Below are 20,861 nucleotides of genomic sequence, written 5' to 3' on the forward strand. Positions count from 1 at the left end.
CGGAGGCAGAAGACTGAGGCCAGCAGCTGTCCACACCTCCCTCAACTTCCTCCCAGTCTCTAAGACCTATCACTAGAGGACGCACTTCTGTAGGTGCTACATCCACTTTCGAAAGGATCCCCAGCTATGCTGCACATGGGGAGCGCTGGCCTCATAGCTAACAGAATGCTTGAACTTTAGGGCCTTTCCCTATATAGTGGGCTCAAACCAGCATCAGAAGCTATAATAAGCTCTTTGCCCTCATGGCCAGAGTTCGCAGTGTCACCTCCCAGAGGGACAGAGAAGAAAGCAGTGGGAGCCCTGAGATCACTGCCCTCCTAGTAGGAATGGCATCAGGAAGGCAAGCAGATGTGGCAGAACAGCCTGAGGCTTGGCCTTGAGAGCTCTCTCCCCAGGTCCCAGGCTGCTGCAAGCTGCACAGAAGCTGCAGAGGCCAGGGACACAGGCCTGTGCTGAGTCAACAAGCAGGTCTCAGTTAGACAGACATCAGGTCCCAGCCAGGACATCAGTCAGCAAGTGCTGAGGACAGTGGTAACTCCTTAACCTTCTCTTATGGAGCTGATCTACATGTTTTAAGGAGGAAGGCCTAACCCACGGCCTCACACTACAGGCACCAAGAGAGCAAAATGCTGATCCCAGAGCTGGCCTAAGTCCAGCCGCAAACCTGCTCACCTCTGTAGCCACTCCTCTTCTTCCTAGTTCCCTCCCAGAGCCTGGCTACTCAAGTCCAGGACAATTAGAAGGCCCCACCCACCTAGGCCCCCATTGCTCCTAGAAGGCCCTGATCACTCAGACCCTTGCTAGCCCAGGTAACTGCTCTGAGTCACTCAGGCCACACTGACCCCATAATCCAGATACTGCCCACATTGCTTGTGACCATGACACCACTTAACCTCACCCTTGCCTCAGCGAGGCTCTGTCCTCATCAGCACCACAAGCCTAGCTATGTTACTGTGGCTCCTATCTACTGATTCCTCTTCCACCTGACACCTGCCCACAACACACTCCTGGAATCCCAGCCCCAGCTGCAGCAGGAGTCCTGCCCCTGGTCCAGCCCTGTTGATGAAGGCTGTGCCCTATGACAGGAACTATAATGGAGCTGGCAGTATGGAAAAGGCAGGTGCACACGGCAGGCAGAAGGGGCACAGCATGGTCAAGGAGGGCTGGTTGACTCACTGAGTCACTCACTGACCATCAGGGGACAGGACACTGACAGGCAATGGGAGGCAGCAGCATGGGCAGTGTGGCTGGGGAGGCTGTAGCTGCCCTGCAGTAATAAACACGGCAACGGGGAGTGCACATGCAAAGCTCCAGGCTCAAGCCCTCAAGCCCTTAGCTCACGCTTGCTAAGACCACATGTGCCATGTGCTGAGGCATGGGGAATGTGAGCAGTGTCAGTGCCCTGAAGAGCCACCCCAGACAGGTGGAGTGCAGCGCACACAGGGCAGGAAGGCATCAGGGCCTACCTTGCGGATCTGGTTGGTGGTCAGCATGATGACGTCGGTGCCTTCGTGGAAGCACTGGGAGGCTGCGAGGTAGCCAACACGCTGCAGAGTCAACAGCCACAGCATCAGAGCCAGAGCCACCTTGAGCCCCATCAGGACCACCCAAATACCTGGAGACACTGAGGGTGATGGATGCAGGGCACCCGGATCTCCAAAGGAGCTCCTACTGAGGGGGATGGGGCACTGGGACACAGGGATCCGAGGAATCCTCCCCTACTGCCTCTCCGAGCACGTGCAGACAGTTCTGCCCACACTGCCAAACAGGCAGCAGCACCCTGGCTCTCAAGACATACTATCCAATCCCTCCGTAAAAGAGAATTGCTTAGGGGCTAGGCTGGGTGCACTCAGCATATGCCACATGTGCACAGGTGACAGGGGAAATGACCTACCATGACAATGACCCCATAATCAGTTATCAGAGGCCCTGGGACAATAGTGCTTTTCAGCTGGGCCTCACAGCCTGTCATGGCACCACTCAAGAGGGAGAGGCAGAATACTGGTGTTCAAGACCAATCTCAGCTACTGGGGATCTGAAGCCAGCCCACAGCATGGAAGACTAAAAACAGCAGCCACTCCTACAAACCAGTATCAAGCCGGGCGTGGTGGCGCACACCTATAATCCCAGCACTCGGGAGGCAGAGGCAGGTGGATCACTGTAAGTTTGAGGCCAGCCTGGTCTACAAAGCGAGCCTAGGACAGCCAGGGATAAATAGAGAAACCCTCTCTTAAAAAACCAAAACAAATAAGAAAACCAAAACCAAACCAAAACCAAACAGAAACAGAAATCCCACCATGTGTCACTGATGCAATGTCACAGAAAACACCATGTCCTGGTTATCAAGCCACAGACAAGTAAAACCGTGGGAGTGCTTTTATGCTCAGTAGCCCAGGCTGGCACAGAATATGCAATTCTCCGGCCTCAGCCTCCCCAGTGCTGGGATTACAGCTGGATATCCTGGGTGTGGGACCGGCTAATGCTTGAGGGAATAGGGGTGAGGCCTCAGCAGGGCTCCTCATGGTGTTCTTTCTTGCTGTTTAAAGGCAGGGTCTCACTCTGTAACCTAGACTGGCCTAGAACTCATAGCAATCCTCCTGTCTCAGCCTTCACATGCTAGAATAACAGGAGTGTGCTCCCATACTCAGCATCATGCTTTTTGGTTTTGTCTCGCTCCCTGGCAACAGCAGCTCCCTCAGCGTAGTGCTGAGAGAGGCTGGGTTCCATCTGTGGGGCTAAGGCGCAGTAGGAGCTACTGCAATCTGGAGAGCTTCGGCACTGAGCCACACTGCTGAGACCGAGACAGGAATTCACCTGCACATGTGAGTGCCAGCTGGGAGGAACAGCACAGGGGCCTCACACAGCATACCTGGCTGCCCTGCATCTTAGGTCCTCACCTTGAACGTGAACTTGGAGGCACTCATGACTTCGATGATGTTGAAGGCAGCCCAGCTGATGTCGTACCCAAGCATCTGTAACTAATAAGAGAAGAATGGAGACAGTGATTTACTTAGGAGATAGTGGGACAAATGTTTCAGCCATAACCAGAACATTCATACCACACATGGAAGAACAAAAGGCATTTAGTCTTATAAACTTATCCATCACAAACCTCCAGGGACTTATTTTTTTAAGATTTATTGCTGGGCATGGTGGTGTGCACACCTTTAATCCCAGCACTCAGGAGGCAGAGGCACGCAGATCTCTGTGAGTTTGAGGTCAGCCTGCTCTACGGAGTGAGTCCAGGACAGCCAAGGCTACACAGAGAAACCCTGTCTCAAAAAACTTAAAAAAAAAAAAAAAAGAGTTAGTTTATGCATGAGTCCTCTATTTGCATGTACACCTGCAAGCCAGAAGAGGGCGTGAGATCCCAGTGTACATGGCTGTGAGCTACCAGGTACTTTGGGGGGCATGAACTCAGGACCTCCTGTCTCAGGACCAGCCATCTCTCTAGCCCCACCTCTGGGGGCTTTTATATCTTCTTTTCAACAAATGACTCAGACAAGGCTAAAGGTGGTTCAGAGGGACAATTCCTCAGGGGTGAAGCCCCCACCATAAGCCCCCTAAAGTGAGGGGCTAGGGGTGTGATCAGGGGTGGAGTCCCTGTCTAGAATCCCCCAGTGAGGCACTGAGGTGTGGCAGCACAAGACTCCCTGACTGGCATGTGTGAGGGACTGAGTTTCTACCCAGCACTTAAAAAAATTTAACAAGGAAAAAGATTCTAGAATATATAAAGTCTCAGAACACAAGCTCATATAACACTAAGAGATAAACACTCACAACTGAGAACATGATGCCACTGTATAAAATCCCCACAGCATGACACACACAGTTATGGGTGTGTGTGATTTGAGCACTTGGAAAGCTATGGTAGGAGGAATGAAAATTCAAGCCAACTTGGGACACACACGTGATACAGACATACATGCAGGCAAAATAGCAATACACATAAAATAGACTTTTTGTTGTTGTTGTTTTTGGTTTTTTGAGACAGGGTTTCTCTGTGTAGCCCTGGCTGTCTTGGACTTGCTTTGTAGACCAGGCTAGCTTCGAACTCACAGCGATCACCTACCTTTGCCTCCAAGTGCTGGGATTAAAGGCATGCGCCACCATGCCTGGCTAAATTAGACTTTTTAAAAACCCCAATAAAGAGCCAGACATATAGTAATGCACACCTTCAATCCCAGCACTCGGGAGGCAGAGGCAGGAGGATCACTATAAGTCTGAGGCCAGTTTGGTCTACAGAGAGAAATCTAGGACAGCCAGGGTTACACAGAGAGACTGTGCAAAAGAAAATAAATAAACAAAATTTTGAGTCGGGCGTGGTGGCGCACGCCTTTAATCCCAGCACTCAGGAGGCAGAGGCAGGCGGATCGCTGTGAGTTCGAGGCCAGCCTGGTCTACAAACCGAGTCCAGGACAGCCAAAGCTACAGAGAAACCCTGTCTCAAAAACAAAACAAACAAACAAAAAAACCCACAAAATTTTACAAAAGTTAACTTAGACTTTATGTCAAAAAGTTTAGAAAGTGGGCTGGAGAGATGGCTCAGAGATTAAGGGCACTGGCTGCTCTTCCAGAGGTCCTGAGTTTCATTCCCAGCAACCACAGGGTAGCTCACAACCATCTATAATGTGATCTGATGCCCTCTTCTGGTGTGTAGGCATGCAAGCACGAACTGTGTATGTAATAAATAAATAAATACATCTTAAGAAAACAAAAAACAAAAAACAAAAAAAGTGACTCCTTTAGGTTGACTTGTACCCATAAGCTCACCACACACAATGTACACACAATAATAAATAAAGATGTTTAGCCAGGCGTGGTGGTGCACGCCTGTAATCCCAGCCCTTGAGAAGCAGAGGCAGGTGGATCTTTGTAAGTTCGAGTACAGCCTGGTCTACAAAGTGAGTCCAGGACAGGCACAGCTACACAGAAAAACCTTATCTTGAAAAACCAATCAATTAATCAATACATTTACAAGAAATTAAAATGGAAAAAGCTAGCATGGTGGTACATGCCACTAATCTCAGGGCTCAGGAGGCAGAGGCAGGCAGATCTCTGTGAGTTTGAGGCCAGCCTGGTCTACAGAGTGATTTCCAGGACAGCCAGGCCTACACTGAGAAACCCTGTCCCAAAAATAAACAAGATTAAAAAAAAAAAAGGGTCAAGTCTTTCTGCGATGGATAGTGAACTAGCCTCTGACAGCCTTGTGGCACACTCCAGTACTGAGAATGCAGCATGGCCCCTCACCTCCCCATCTGAGGAGGAATGGGGGCAGGAGGCATCACACTCAGGTCCAGCTGCAGCCAAAAGGGACAGTTCAGAGCCTGAGCTTCCCCACCAGGCTCCCCAGCCCCTCAGCACATGCCCAAGCTGTACTGGCCACAGAAGCATTAGGTAGGACCGTGCATGAACCTTGTGCTGCGCACAGCAGCAGAGTGTGACGGGCAGCCGACACATAGGCAGGCGGGGCCGCAGGGGCACAGCAGCGGGGTGTGATGGACAGGTGACACACAGGCAGGCGGGGCCGCGGGGCACTCACGTAGGTGAGCTTGCAGACAGCGTTGGCCTTCACAGCAATGCTGTCCTGCTTCAGCTCCTGCTTGATCTCGTCGATGCACTGGGAGATGTACTTGGCCTGAGTGGAGACAGCAGGGACAGTGGAAGCGTCAGTGGCCAGGCTGCTGTCAGATGGGGACAACAGAGCTCCAGCAAGCCCAGGGGCACAGAGACCTGAATCAGGGCTGGTGCATGCCAGGTGAGCACACGCTCCCAGGCTGTCTCTCAAAGACCAACTGGGCACCTATTCTCCACTGACAGGAGACTCTAGAGGTGGGAAGCAGACATGTGCAGTTGGGAGGGGCCACAGTGACTGCTCTAGGTGACAGCCTTCAGTGGGGGGCGGATATGCTGTACCTAGGCCCTCTCCTGTATGTATGGTCTGATGCTGCAGGGCCACGGAGATCTCCCTTCCCTCCCACGGGCTGCTTTGCACAGCCCTATCACCATTGGCAGTCACCTTCTGCCTCCTCCGGCACAAGCTCTGCAAATCTACCAAACAACTTCTTGGGCCAGACAGGTCAGGTCGACCCACGAGAATTGAAGCACCAAGTCCAGAAGACAGACTCGAGCCCTGTCTCCTACTGTGTGTCCCCCCACCCCCCGCCAGGACAGCATGAGCTGGGGGAGGTGCTGAGGTATGGACACAGCAGGTATGGAGTGATGCCCTCAGCCACATGTGAGAGCAGCACACCAGCTTCCATGTGCCAGGAGCTGCGTGGACTTCTCTGGTAGTGGATGTAGTTGCTGTCCCTATGGCATCTCGTCCCTAGCACGGGGTCCTAAGGAAGAGCTACAGCTGCTTAACAACCTCTCAAAAGCACAGGTGTTTTTATTTTTATTTTTTGATCTTTAAGTTTGTTTCTTCCTTTTTTTTTTTTTCTTTTTCTCTTTTTCTTTTTTTGGCTTTTCAAGACAGGGTTTCTCTGTGTAGCCCTGGCTGTCCTGGACTCACTTTGTAGACCAGGCTGGCCTTGAACTCACAGTGATCCGCCTGCCTCTGCCTCCCCAATGTTGGGATTAAAGGCGTGCGCCACCACCGCCCAGTTTATTTGTTTCAAGAGAGGGTCTCATGTAACTCAGACAGCCATGTAACTGGGCTGGCTTTAAATTCCTGTCCCCCATAGAATGACAGGTGGGTCATCATGCCTAGCTACTCAAGAGTACTTTCCTGAATTTTACCATCTCGACTGAATCCAATCGAACAAGTGTCACCACAGTCTGCCAGCCTCAAATAACTATATGCCAGGCAGGGGTCCTCAGGGACCACCCCGGTGTAGGAATGACTTGTCCCTCTGCAAAGAAGCCAGACTGTTAATGATTAAAAAGGGAAAGAACTCAAGGCCAGCCCGTTGTGGAAGGGACAGCACCTCAGGCGGAGGTAGGGTGGGATGAAGAAAGAACCAAATGGAAACTCCAGGGGTAGCAGAATTCTGCTTGCCCAGCAGTGCCTACCCAGATCCTCAGAGCAGTGGTCCAGCATGCTTGCAATCGGTACCCCCTGGTTTTCAGGAGGGAAGGCCACTTGCTGCCCAAAACACAACCTAAAGTGCCCAGATCTCGTGGGGCACACCTGAAATCACAGCACCTGAGAGGCTGAGGCAGAAGGATTGCCTCAAGTTCAAGGCTAGCCTGTGTTATGTGGTGAGTTCCAGGACAGCCTGGAGTACATAGCAAAGTCCGACTCAAAAACCAAATTAAGAAAGAAACAAAGGGGGCTGGAGAGATGGTTCAGCAGTTAAGAGCACTTGCTGAAAAAAAAAAAAAGAGCACTTGCTGTTCTTCCAAAGGTTCCAGGTTCAAGCCCCAGCACCCACATGGCAGCTCACAACTGCCTAGAGCTCCAACCCCTAGAAATTTGACACTTTCACAGACATACATGCAGACAAAACACCAACGCACATAAAAATTTTTGTAACTTAAAACTTTAAAAAACAAAAAACAAAGAAAGGAAGCTAGGTGTGGTGGTACACAGCTTTAATCCCAGCACTAGGGAGGCAGAGGCAGGTGGTTCCCTGTGAGTTCGAGGCCAGCCTGGTCTACAGAGCAAGTCTAAGACAGCCAAGGCTACACAGAGAAACCCTGCTCCAAAAATCAACAAAACAACAAAGAAAGGAATAGGCTGGAGGAAAGCATACCTGGTAAAGTGCTGTTCAAGCTGAGGACCTGAGCTAAAATCCTAACAGCACACACGCGGGATCCCAGTGACTGACAGCGACATGGAGCTCATCGGCTAGCTAGCCTGTGCACATTAGCAACAGCAGAGACTCACTCAGACATGTCCTGACTGCCACAGCACACCACACGACACACACACACACACACACACACACACACACACACACACTCACGGGTGTGAGGAATAATTCACCAAGTGAATTATCTTTCAGGAGCTGAGACTGTGCAACCTGAATCCAAGAACAGAGAAAATAATAAGGAAACTACAGCTGGTGTGGTAACACACGCCTTCAATCCCAGCATTCGGGAGGCAGAGGCAGGTGGACCTCTGAGATCAAGGCCAGCCTGGCCTATAGAGTGAGTTCCATCCAGGACAGCTACACAGAGAAACCCTGTCTCAGAAACAAACAAACAAAAATAAGAAAGAAAGAAAAGAAAGCCACAATTCTAGAAGCAGCACCCGGCTGGAGCACAATCTGATCTTTTATATGACCAGGGCCTGATTTCCAGCACTCACTGGCAGCTACAAAGACTCTATCTAATCGCAGTGACAGGGGATGCAACACCCTCTTCTGGCCTCTGCAGACACTATGTACATACACATGGCGTACAAACATGTGCCCCTTATCCCAACTGTCATGATACTCATGCCTCTGCCAGCTCCTTCTCTGCAAGTCTCCCACATTGCAAGTGCCAGGGAAGCCACACTAAGCTTTGCCCCTCCAGCTAGGCATGCTGGCACTTGCTTTAACCTCAACACTCAGAAGCAGGTGGAGCTCTGTGAGTTTGAGGCCAGCCTGGTTCCCAAAGCAGGGTTCAGGCCAGCCAGGGCTACACAGTGACAGCCTACCACAAAATAAATGACAAACAAAATAAAAACAACAACAAAGACATGATCCTGAGAACCAACTCTGCAAGGTGTCCTTTGATCTCTACATGGACACAGACAAAGTGGCAAATGGTTGTGAGCTATCATGTGGGTCTTAACCGCTGAGCCATCGCTCTAGCCCCCAAGACATTAAAAAAAAAAAGCTCCTTCCAGTGGCGCGGGGGGGGGGGGGGGGTGTAAATCCTCAAAGCTGGGGACACCTAAACCTCCCTGGGCTGCTCCCTGGGTCTAGGCATGGCAGGGCTGGCCTCTCCTATACCTCCAGGCTCATCCCTTTCATTCCAGTAACTAAAAGGCAAAAGCAGGAGGTCTCTGTGAGTTCAAGGCCAGCCTGGGCTACAGTGTGAGATCCTGAAAACCAAGCCTGACCCCCTCAGCCTGTCAAAGAGCTTAGCTAGTATTTATAACAAGCAAAGTCCAACTCAGGACCCAGACAGCTGCTGACTCTGACACAGAATTGCACAAGCCTGGGCTTTAACCGGAAGAAACCTGTTGTGGCTAGACAGAAGCAAGCTATGGAAGTAGCCAAGCACAGCGAGGCCAGGCGATGGTGGTAAATGAAGCACGGTCCCTAGCTAGGGCAGAGTGGTGGCCTCTGACACACAGGTCACCGATGAGTGGGGTCAATCCACCTCCTTCCTGAGAGATCTGAGACCTCACCTGGGATGCCACAAGTGCCATGCAGCATTTCTGGTTCTCGTTCCTAAAAACTTCCAAGAGCCAGCAACAGAACAGCACTGACACGGGCAAGGAGTGTCCCCTGGCCCTCTCTAACTCCCAGCCCCACAGACACCGCCACAGGAAGCCATCTCCACCTGACCTCTGGAACAACATCAAAGGGGAACAGCTAAAACCCACCAGATAGTTACACCAGAGTTACAGAAACAACCAAGCTGGGCTGACCACAGCACACAGACGGGCTAGTGCCCAGAGAAAGTCTACAAAAATGCTGAAAGTCAGGGGTGCGGAGCCCCAGAAGCACGCAGAGAAACTTACCCAGGGGCAGTGCTGGGGATAGATATCCCACAGTGTAAGTACTCTGTGGATTTTGTTTCACTTTCATTTTTTTAACTTTCTGCCAGGCAGCTGGCACAGAGGTCAGGCCTCATGACTGCAGTGCCAGTGCTCATGGAAGTGGCTGCTGTGAAGGGGTGGGGGCAGCTAAGTGGGAAGGATACTTTCTGTTTTTATTTAATAGCATCAAAAGTGTGAGAGTTGGGGGCTGGAGAGTTGGCTCAGTGGTTAAGAGCACCGTCTGCTCTTCCGAAGGACCCGGGTTCGATTCCCAGCACCCACATGGCAGCTCACAACTGTCTGTAACTCCAAGATCTACACCCGCACACCAATGCACATAAATTAAAATTAAAAAAAAAAAAGTGTGAGAGTTGGATATGCCTTTTGATGCCAGCACTCAGGAGGCAGAGGCAGGCAGAGCAGAGTGAGGTGGCTGGAGGCCACAGCTTAGAGATAGAGACCTACTAAGCCAGTCCTTGTAGACTCGGAAGTCACAGCAGAGAGTGGGGGAGGGGCATAAGAATAAAGGCCAAAGAGGAGGGATGCTTTAGCAGTTAAGTGTGTCTGCTGTTGCTGGGCCTGGTGATGCACACCTGTAATCCCAGCACTCAGGAAGCAGAGGCAGGCGGATCTCTGTGAGTTCGAGGTCAGCCTGATCTACAAAGTGAGTCCAGGACAGCCAGGGCTACACACAGAAACCCTGTCTTGAAAAAAAAAATACCCACGCATGCACGCATGCACACGATACATTATCACTAAAAAGACAGAAATTCACTGGGTATGGTACTGCAAACTCACAATTCCAGAGTTGGGAAAGAGAAGACAGGCGACCAGCCTGGTCTACAGCTGCAGGCCAGCCAAAGTTAGAGTAAGATCATCTCAAAGGGGCTGCAGAGATACAACAGAGGTAAAGAGTACCTGCTGCGCTCCTAGAGGGCCTGGGTTCAGTTCCCTGCACCCACACGTAGCTCTCAGCCATCCATAGCTCCAATTCCCAGAGATCTGATGACACTGTGTTCCCATGGTGCACAGACATACATGCAGGCAAAACGCCCATATACACAAAATATAAATACTTTGCTTATTTATTTTTAAACAGGGCTTCTCTGTGTATCACTGGCTGTCGTGGAACTCTCTTTCTAGACCAGGCTGGCCTCCACATCACAAAAATCCACCTGCCTCTGCCTCCTAAATGCTGGGATTAAAGGTCTTTCATCATGCCAGCAATAAATATTTAAATGAAAAGATAACCTCAGGGCTGGAGAGATGGCTCAGCAGTTAACAGCAGTGTCTGCTTTTCCAGAAGTCCTGAGTTCAATTCTCGGCAACCACATGGTAGCTTACAACCATCTATAACGAGATCTGGTGCCCTCTTCTGCCATGCAGGTGTACATGCAGGCAGAACACTATATACATAATACATCTTTTTAAAAAAGGGGGCGGGGGAGAACGATAACCTTAGTGGTGACCCAGGCCTTTAATCCCAGCACTCAGGAGGCAGAGGCAGGTGATCTCTGAGTTTGGGGCTAGCTTGGTTTACAGAGCAAGTTCCAGGACAGGGGAAAGAAAGAAAGAAAGAAAGAAAGAAAGAAAGAAAGAAAGAAAGAAAGAAAGAAAGAAAGAGAGAAAGAGAGAGAGAGAGAAAGAAAGAAAGAAAGAAAGAAAGAAACAAAACTAAAAACCCACAGAACTTCAAGAACGCTCATATCTACAATTCAAGCCTTTGTAAGGCAAGAGGATTACAATTCCAAGGGTTACACATTAAGACCTGTGTCAACAACAACCAAACCAGTATTACATATAATACACACCAACATTTTTTTTGAAAAAAGCACCTCCTGAGTGATAGAGAGATGGCTCAGAGGTTAAGTGCATTGACTGCTCTTCTAGAGGTTCTGAGTTCAATTCCCAGAACCCACCTGGTGGCTACAACCATCTATAATGAGAACTGATGTCTTTTTCTGTCACGGAGCCATACATGCAACAGAGTGCTTGTATACATAAATTAATAAATCTTTAAAAAAATAAACACCTTCACTACACCAAAGACACCTGTGGGACTGAGGTGCATAGTCCATCCACATCAATTCCTAATGGAGATGTGGGCCTTGGGGATACGGAACAGCGGGGGACATGGAGACGTGGGCCTTGGGGGTACGGAACAGTGGGGAATATGAATATGTGGGCCTTGGGGGTACGAGACAGTAGGGGACATGGAGACGTCGGCCTTGGCGTACAGGACAGTGGAGAACATGGAGATGTGAGCCTTGGGGGTACAGGACAATGGGGGACATGGAGACCTGGGCCTTGTGGGTATGAGACAGTGGGGGACATGGAGATGTGAGCCTTGGGGGTACAGGACAATGGGGGACATAAAGACCTGGGCCTTGGGGGTATGAGACAGTGGGGGACATGGAGACCTGGGCCTTGTGGGTATGAGACAGTGGGGGACATGGAGACCTGGGCCTTGGGGGTATGAGACAGTGGGGGACATGGAGACCTGGGCCTTGTGGGTATGAGACAGTGGGGGACATGGAGACCTGGGCCTTGTGGGTATGAGACAGTGGGGGACATGGAGACCTGGGCCTTGGGGGTATGGGACAGTGGGGGACATGGAGACCTGGGCCTTGTGGGTATGAGACAGTGGGGGACATGGAGACCTGGGCCTTGGGGGTATGGGACAGTGGGGGACATGGAGACCTGGGCCTTGGGGGTATGAGACAGTGGGGGACATGGAGACCTGGGCCTTGGGGGTATGAGACAGTGGGGGACATGGAGACCTGGGCCTTGGGGGTATGAGACAGTGGGGGACATGGAGACCTGGGCCTTGGGGGTATGAGACAGTGGGGGACATGGAGACCTGGGCCTTGGGGGTATGAGACAGTGGGGGACATGGAGACCTGGGCCTTGTGGGTATGAGACAGTGGGGGACATGGAGACCTGGGCCTTGTGGGTATGAGACAGTGGGGGACATGGAGACCTGGGCCTTGGGGGTACAGGACAGTGGGGGACATGGAGACCTGGGCCTTGGGGGTATGAGACAGTGGGGGACATGGAGACCTGGGCCTTGTGGGTATGAGACAGTGGGGGACATGGAGACCTGGGCCTTGTGGGTATGAGACAGTGGGGGACATGGAGACCTGGGCCTTGGGGGTATGGGACAGTGGGGGACATGGAGATGTGGGCTTTGGGGGTACAGGACAGTGGGGGACATGGAGATGTGGGCCTTGGGGGTACAGGACAGTGGGGGACATGGAGATGTGAGCCTTGGGGGTACAGGACAGTGGGGGACATGGAGACCTGGGCCTTGGGGGTATGAGACAGTGGGGGACATGGAGACCTGGGCCTTGGGGGTATGAGACAGTGGGGGACATGGAGACCTGGGCCTTGTGGGTATGAGACAGTGGGGGACATGGAGACCTGGGCCTTGGGGGTACAGGACAGTGGGGGACATGGAGACCTGGGCCTTGGGGGTATGAGACAGTGGGGGACATGGAGACCTGGGCCTTGTGGGTATGAGACAGTGGGGGACATGGAGACCTGGGCCTTGTGGGTATGAGACAGTGGGGGACATGGAGACCTGGGCCTTGGGGGTATGGGACAGTGGGGGACATGGAGACGTGGGCCTTGGGGGTACAGGACAGTGGGGGACATGGAGAGCAAAACACAACAGAGGCTCCTGAGGACATGACACATACCCTTCCAAATCAGTCATCCAAGCCCTGGGAAGGCTGAGGCAGGGGGATCATGAGCTTCGAGCCAGCCTGGGTCCTGTTCCTAGCTAAAGCCCGTGTGAGGTAGCCAAGCTAGAATATGACCTGTCCTCAGGGTGCTGGAGCAGGGTTCCTAGGGGACTGTGGAAGCCATCTCAAGAACAGAGAGAGCCACAAGAGGCTTCAGAGGAAATTTCAAATAGGGCAGGACAGTCAGCAAAACACAGGCCAAGCAGGGAAGCAGGGAAGGAGGCTACAGAGATGACTGTCCCGGCCAGGGACCTGCTTCCTGAGCCCTGTGTCACAAAGCAAGCAGGGACCGGCAGGCACCTGGCACGACCGCCCTGTCTCAGGATGGCCTTCGGGCCCAGGAGGCCTGTGTAGGTCTGGGTCTTTCCACTGAGCCAGGCACTGGGCGGCCGCTATCTCACTTCTTCCTTAATCTAGGTCACAGGCTGGGGGGGAAGGAAAGGAAGTGGGTGCTCGTGGTCACAGCTTTAACTTCTGGAAAAATCGCTCCCACACACTGACTTTCCCCCATTTTTGGAGCTTCCAGTTTTGAAGCCAGGCTTCCTCATTCTAAGACAACGCTGGGTCACTAGCAGCAAACAACACTGGTCGTTCAGGGATCTGGAGAGAAGAGCTGAGACCTGGCAGGGTTCCCGAAAATGCCCAAGACAGCAACCTGGACCGATGCTTTCCTGACAAGGGGGTTTCGCAATGGGAGGCCGAAGACCCATGACTTAATTTCCCTGGGAAGGCCCCCTAATTCCTCAATATGCGATCCAGAAACAATCTCAGGTGAGAGAACCTTTGCTAAGCGTGTATCTGTGCTAGTTCCTTGCAAGGCTAAATGCTCTCCAAGCAGGTAAACTGAGGCACCCGATTGCAAGACCTGACACACTTGGGCCTTTCTTTTGAAACAGCGGTTGTTTCAAGTGGGAAAAAACTTGGGAGACTTTGGGAGTGGCTCCCATGACACCCGAGCTGGGTTTTTTTTTTTTTGGACAGCGTCTGTTTCAAGCCGACAGTAACTGCTGGGGGTAAACTGAGGCCAGGGGCTATGCAGAGCCACAGCTCCGGAGCAGGCAGGACTGTAATGGCGATGGGGTCGAGGAGGAGGAGGAGGAGGAGGAGACTCCACGGAGGGCCATGGGCTGTGGGGAAGAGCCGGGCAGCCCCGCTCCGCGCCGGCTCACCTCGTCCTCCTTGTGGTTGCGGATGCCGCGGACCAGATCCTGCAGGTTCTTGTCGAACATGCGGTCGATACTGCCCTTGACCATCTTGAGGGCCATCGCGGCGGCCCGCGGGTGGCGGCCTCTGTGGGGAACGCCGCTGCCGCGGCCCTGGGAGGCGCGGGGACCCGGGGGCCGCACCGACGGCGGCGCGCGACGCGCTGCGCTTCCGGCTGCCGCGGAGGAGACGACGTGGAGGCCAGAGCGACGGCCGTGGCCGGAGACCGGTCTGCGGAGAGGGGCAAGCGATGAAGCCCCCGCTCCCACAGACACCCTAGCCTCCCAGCTCAGGGCCGCTCGCAAATGGCGGCCAAGATGGCGGTGGGTCAGCTGACGAAGAGTCTCCGCGTCCCGGAAGACCCGCCTCGCCAGGAGGCCCCGCCTTCGCACTGCGGTTTCCCTGACAACCACACGCCACCCAATAGGAATGCAGACTCCGCCCTTGATGCTTTAATGCCCTCCCCTTCCAGTGCGGCGCTCTGCAGGCTCATTGGTGAGCAGGAACCCCGCAGACCTTCTAACCACACCCCTAAGGGATCCGAGGGCCGCGTCGGCCTACTCGGCTAAATGACAGCAATGGGCGTGGTCTGGTGTGGGCGTGGTTAGAAGAGGGCGGAGCTCCCACGTGGAGCATATTCTGCAAAGTCCTTTTTTTTTTTGGTTTCTCTGTGTAGCCCTGGTTATCCTGGACTCACTTTGTAGACCAGGCTGGCCTCGAACTCACAGGGATCCACCTGCCTCTACCTCTCGAGTGCTGGGATTAAAGGCGTGCGCCACCACGCCCGGCTTGCAAAGTCCTCTTGAAGTATATATCCAACCTTTCCTGAATCTATACGGTGACAAGGTGGGAATAGGTGTCAGGAGTCAGTCATACCAGCAGCCCAGAGTTGCCAGCCAGCCTGTGCTATATGAAACCCTGTCTGAAAATACCAACACACAGGCTGCCATGCTGGCAGGAGAATCCGGAGCTCAGAGCCAGCCTTGAATGCTGCAGTGGGTACACGAAGACGTAAACATAAAGGTTGGGAGACTGAGCCGGGCATTTAACTGGGCTCCTGTTTGCAGAGGGCTAGCGCCCATGAAGGCAGAGCAGGAGGAAGCGCTGAGAGCTCACATCTTGAGCCACAGTCAGGAAGCAGAGGCAGACACTAGGAATTGTGAGAGTCTTTTAAAACCTTTAAGGCCCTCCTCAGTGACATACCTCCTCCAACATGGCCACATCACCTACTCTTTCCCAAATAATCTCAGAAACTGGGGACCAAGTACTTAAACATGGGAGCACATGGGGGGGGCATTCTCAGTTAAACCACCACAGACATCCACAGGCAAGACATCACCTATACACCTAATATAATAATTAAAATTAAAAATACAAAATGAATACCAATAGGGCTGGAGTGAACCCTACATGGTTATAAGACACCCAACACTGCTCTTGCAGAAGACTGGATTTCTATTGTCATTACCAATTAGACTGGTAGACTCACGGGGTGGTGGTGATGCACGCCTTTAATCCCAGTACTCTGGAGGCAGAGGCAGGCGGATCACTGTGAGTTCGAGGCCAGCCTGGTCTACAAAGTGAGTCCAGGACAGGCAGGGCTACACAGAGAAACCCTGTCTCAAAAAGCCAGAAACAAGGCCAGGCGTGGTGGCGCACGCCTTTAATCCCAGCACTTGGGAGACAGAGGCAGGCGGATGGCTGTGAGTTCAAGGCCAGCCTGGTCTACAAAGCGAATTCAGGACAGCCAAGACTACACAGAGAAACCCTGTGTCGAAAAAAAAAAAAGCCAGAAACAAAATAAAAAGTAGTAGATTCATAGCCTCACATTAACTTGAATTCCAGAAGATTGTGCTTCCTCTCCTGGCCTCAGGGAGGAATTACATACACATGGTGCACATAAAAATCAAGTGGGTATTCACACATACACAAATCAAAATAAAGAACAATTAATTATTATTATTATTATTATTTGGCTTTTGGGTTTTCAAAGTGCTGGGATTACAGGCATGCGGCATAGTGCTTGACAATAAAGAAAAATTAAAAACAAATATTTTCAGTAAATAAATGGGACCTGGAAGGCCTGGCATGGTGGCACACATCTTTAATCTCAGCACGTAGGAGGCAGAGGCAGGTGGATTGCTGGGATAACTTTGTGTTTGAGAGCACTTGCTGTTCTTCCAGAGGATCTGGGTTCAATTCCCGCATCCCACCTGGCAGTTCACAACTGTGTGACTCCAGTTCCAGGAGCTGCAAGCCCTTTTCTGTCTACAGACAACAAGAATCCATGAATAGCCGGGCGTGGTGGCGCCTTTAATCCCAGCACTTGGGAGGCAGAGGCAGGTGGATCGCTGTGAGTTCGAGGCCAGCCTGGTCTACAAAGTGAGTCCAGGACAGCCAAGGCTACCCAGTGAAACCCTGTCTCGAAAAACAAAACAAAACAAAAAGAATCCATGAGTACACAGATATACATGCAGGCAAAACACCCATGCATATGAAAAATAAATAAATAAAAAGTAAAACACTTAAATAGCGTTTTATACATTTTAGCCAGGCAGAAGGACCACCGAGAGCTTGAAGTCAGCCTACTTGGCATGTGGAATTTCGGGGCACAGCGCTGAACAGAGAGACACTGTCTCAGCTGGGTGAACAGCCAGACATGGCGGCTCAGGAGACTCTGCAATTACACAAAATACATAAACAAAGCGGGAAAGAGAGGCAGGCCGGGTGTGGTGGTGCACGCCTTTAGTCCCAGCACTCGGGAGGCAGAGGCAGGTAGATCGTTGTGAGTTTGAGGCCCTGGTCTATAAAGCGAGACCAGGACAGCCAAGGCGAACACAGAGAGATCCTGTCTCAAAAAAACAAAACAAAACAAAAACCCAACAGCAACAACAACAACAAAAAAACCAAAAACAAAAACAAAAGAGAGAAAGAGAGAAAGGCTGTCATGATAATGTAAGCCCGTCATCCTATGGCTTACGAGGAGAAGACTGGACGATCAAAAGTTCAAGTCTTTTGTAGGCTACATGGTGAGTTGAAGGCCAGCCTGAACTACATGAGAGGAAAACACCAAAATGAAGCCAGGCATGATGACCCACGCCTTTCACCTCAGCCCTGGGAGGCAGGGGCAGGATGCTCTGTATGCATTCTAGGCCAGCCTGGTACATAGAGACACACTGTGCAACACAAATGTTAATATCAGGGTGAGTGTTTGCCTAGCAGGCAGGCACCCTGGGTCCCAGCCAAGCACCACAGGAAAGGGTGGAGAAGTGCCAGGAGTCTGTGAGGAGGTTGCGGATCAGGAGTTTGGGTAAGCCTGGCCCACTTGACACACCAAAACAAATGAAGGGAACCATTGCACTTAGAAAAGCACTTAGTTGGTGAGGTGGCTCAGGGTTAAGAACAGTGGCTACACCAAGCAAGGGGATGCAGTTGCATGCCTGTAATCCCAGCAGTTGGGGAGGCAGAGGCAGGTGCATCTCTATGAGTTCCAGGACATCCTGGTCTACAAATCAAGTCCAAGAGTTAAGGCTACAGAGTGATTCCAGGACAACCAGGGCTACACACTGAGAAAACATATCTCAAAAACAAAACAAAACAAACAAACAAACAGACAGAAAGAAAGAAAGAAAGAAAGAAAAAAAGAAAAAAAAGAAGGGCTGGAGAGATGGCTCAGAGGCTAAGAGCAGTACCTGCTCTTTCTAAGATCCTGAGTTCAGTTCCCAGCAACCACATGGTGGCTCACAATCATCTACAAAGAGATATGGTGTCCTCTTCTGGCCTGCAGTTGTATATGCAGGCAAAACATTGTATGCATAATAAATAAATCTTTTAAAAAAAGAAAGAAAGCCGGGTGGTGGTGGCGCATGCCTTTAATCCCAGCACTTGGGAGGCAGAGGCAGGTGGATCACTGTGAGTTCGAGGCCAGCCTGTTCTACAAAGTGAGTCCAGGACAGCCAAGGCTACACAGAGAAATCCTGTCTCAAAAAAAAAAAAAAAAAAAAAAAAAAAAAAAAAAAAGAACAAAAGAAAGAAAGAAAAGAAAAGAAAAAAAGAAAAAAACAGCATTTGACATCACTGGGAGTTAAAGAGCTAGCCACAACCCTCAGTGTGGCCAGCAGGGGGCAGTGGCAGACAGGCCCAGACATGGCAGTCTGTGCAGGTAGACCAGGCCAGATATTCAACCCTGGTATCCCTTCACTCATCTATAAATAATCACTCCACTTACCCATCAACTATTTACTAGCTCCATCTGTCCATCCACTCACCCATCTGTCCATCCACCCACCCATCCACTCACCCACACACCCATCCACCAACCCACCCACCCATCCACCCATCCATCTACCCATCCACCCATCCATCTACCCATCCACCCATCCACCCACCCATCCACCCATCCATCCACCCATCCACCCATCCATCCATCCATCCATCCACCCACCCATCCACCCATCCACCCATCCATCTACCCATCCACCCATCCATCCACCCATCCACCCATCCATCCATCCATCCATCCACCCACCCATCCACCCATCCACCCATCCATCTACCCATCCACCCATCCATCCATCCACCCATCCATCCACCCATCCATCCACCCATCCATCCATCCATCCATCCACCCACCCATCCACCCATCCATCCATCCATCCATCCACCCACCCATCCACCCATCCATCCATCCACCCATCCATCCACCCATCCATCCACCCATCCACCCATCCATCCACCCATCCACCCATCCACCCATCCACCCATCCACCCATCCATCCATCCACCCACCCATCCATCCATCCATCCACCCATCCATCCATCCACCCATCCATCCACCCATCCACCCACCCATCCATCCATCCATCCACCCACCCATCCACCCACCCATCCATCCACCCATCCACCCATCCATCCACCCACCCATCCACCCATCCATCCACCCATCCATCCATCCACCCATCCATCCACCCATCCATCCACCCATCCACCCATCCACCCATCCATCCACCCATCCACCCATCCACCCATCCATCCATCCACCCACCCACCCATCCATCCATCCACCCACCCATCCACCCACCCATCCATCCACCCATCCACCCATCCATCCACCCACCCATCCATCCATCCACCCACCCACCCATCCACCCATCCACCCATCCATCCATCCACCCATCCATCCACCCATCCACCCATCCATCCACCCACCCATCCACCCACCCATCCACCTACTCATCCATCCACTCAGCAATGCACCAGGAATCTATTGCAACTTCAGACATTCAGAGTAAGAAGAAGTTCTGGGAGGACCAGGCTGACAGACATGAGAACAGAATGAAGGTCAGCAGAGGCTCAGGGGTTGGTGACAAACTCTGCCTCAGCCTTGTCTGGGATGGAAAAGGGTTCAAGTTCAAGAGAAAACTAACAAACCAAAGCAGCTCAGCCTGTGCAGGCGCAGTGGGGGAGTGTGCAGCTGATGCACTGCACTGGCTAGCAGGGGCCAACGGAGAGCCATTGTTTGACGGGAACATTCACTGAGCGAGCTTGGTATACCCGCATGAGCTTTTTGCCAAACCTTCCTAGCTACCAGTGACCTTCCACCTGACACAACCTGGGGATCCCCTGAGAGGACTGACGCCACTGAGAGACCGGTTATTCCAGACTGGCTGTTTGGCATGGTTGTGACAGATCAGCTTGACTGCTAATTGACAGGAAAGCCCTGGGGCTGGCCCACTGGGTGGGGCGCCAGGAGGCCTGCTTACAGCCCTGCCTGGAGCTCCGGCCCGAGTTCTTTCAGTGAAGTACTTTCTCTAGGAGAAAAAGCCAAATGGACTCTTTCTTCTCCGTGTTGTTTTTGGACAGCGTTTTATCACAACAACAGAAATGCAACTAGAGTGCTTCTCGGGTGGTTCTCAGAAGCAGAGACTGGGGCGCACTGGCTGTTCTCACAGAAGACCCGGGGTCAGTTCCCAGAACCCATAGAGCAGCTTACAACTGTCTGTGGGATCCGACTCTTTCTGACTTCTTTTTTCTTTCTTTTTTTTTTTCCGAAACAGGGTTTCTCTGTGTAACCTTGGCTGTCCTGGACTCATTTTGTAGACCAGGCTGGCCTCGAACTCACAGCAATCCACCTGCCTCTGCCTCCCGAGTGCTGGGATTAAAGGCGTGCGCCACCACGCCCGGCTTCTTTCTGACTTCTATGGACCACAGCACGCACAAACATATATGCAGGTAAAGCGCACACACACTTGAAATAAATAAATAAATATATGTGA

General features: G+C 51.8%; 1 protein-coding gene across 2 annotated transcripts in view; it reads right to left on the reverse strand.

The window, feature by feature from the left end:
* Positions 1-14,927, reverse strand: part of AP3D1 (adaptor related protein complex 3 subunit delta 1) — a 36,658-nt gene extending 21,731 nt beyond the window's left edge. The window contains exons 1-4 of one of the 2 annotated variants that reach the window (XM_084795488.1): positions 14,553-14,927; positions 5,543-5,638; positions 2,898-2,978; positions 1,467-1,547 (exon numbers count right to left, since the gene is read on the reverse strand). In XM_084795488.1, coding sequence (XP_084651614.1) covers positions 1,467-1,547; positions 2,898-2,978; positions 5,543-5,638; positions 14,553-14,648 — 354 coding nt within the window. In that variant the 5' untranslated portion in view covers positions 14,649-14,927. The remainder of the gene's footprint in view (positions 1-1,466; positions 1,548-2,897; positions 2,979-5,542; positions 5,639-14,552) is intronic. The other variant, XM_084795489.1, reaches the window with a different exon arrangement.
* Positions 14,928-20,861: the final 5,934 nt, after the last annotated feature.

This window comes from Acomys minous (genome assembly GCF_964271855.1).
Source record: "Acomys minous genome assembly, chromosome: 9".
Taxonomy (NCBI): domain Eukaryota; kingdom Metazoa; phylum Chordata; class Mammalia; order Rodentia; family Muridae; genus Acomys; species Acomys minous.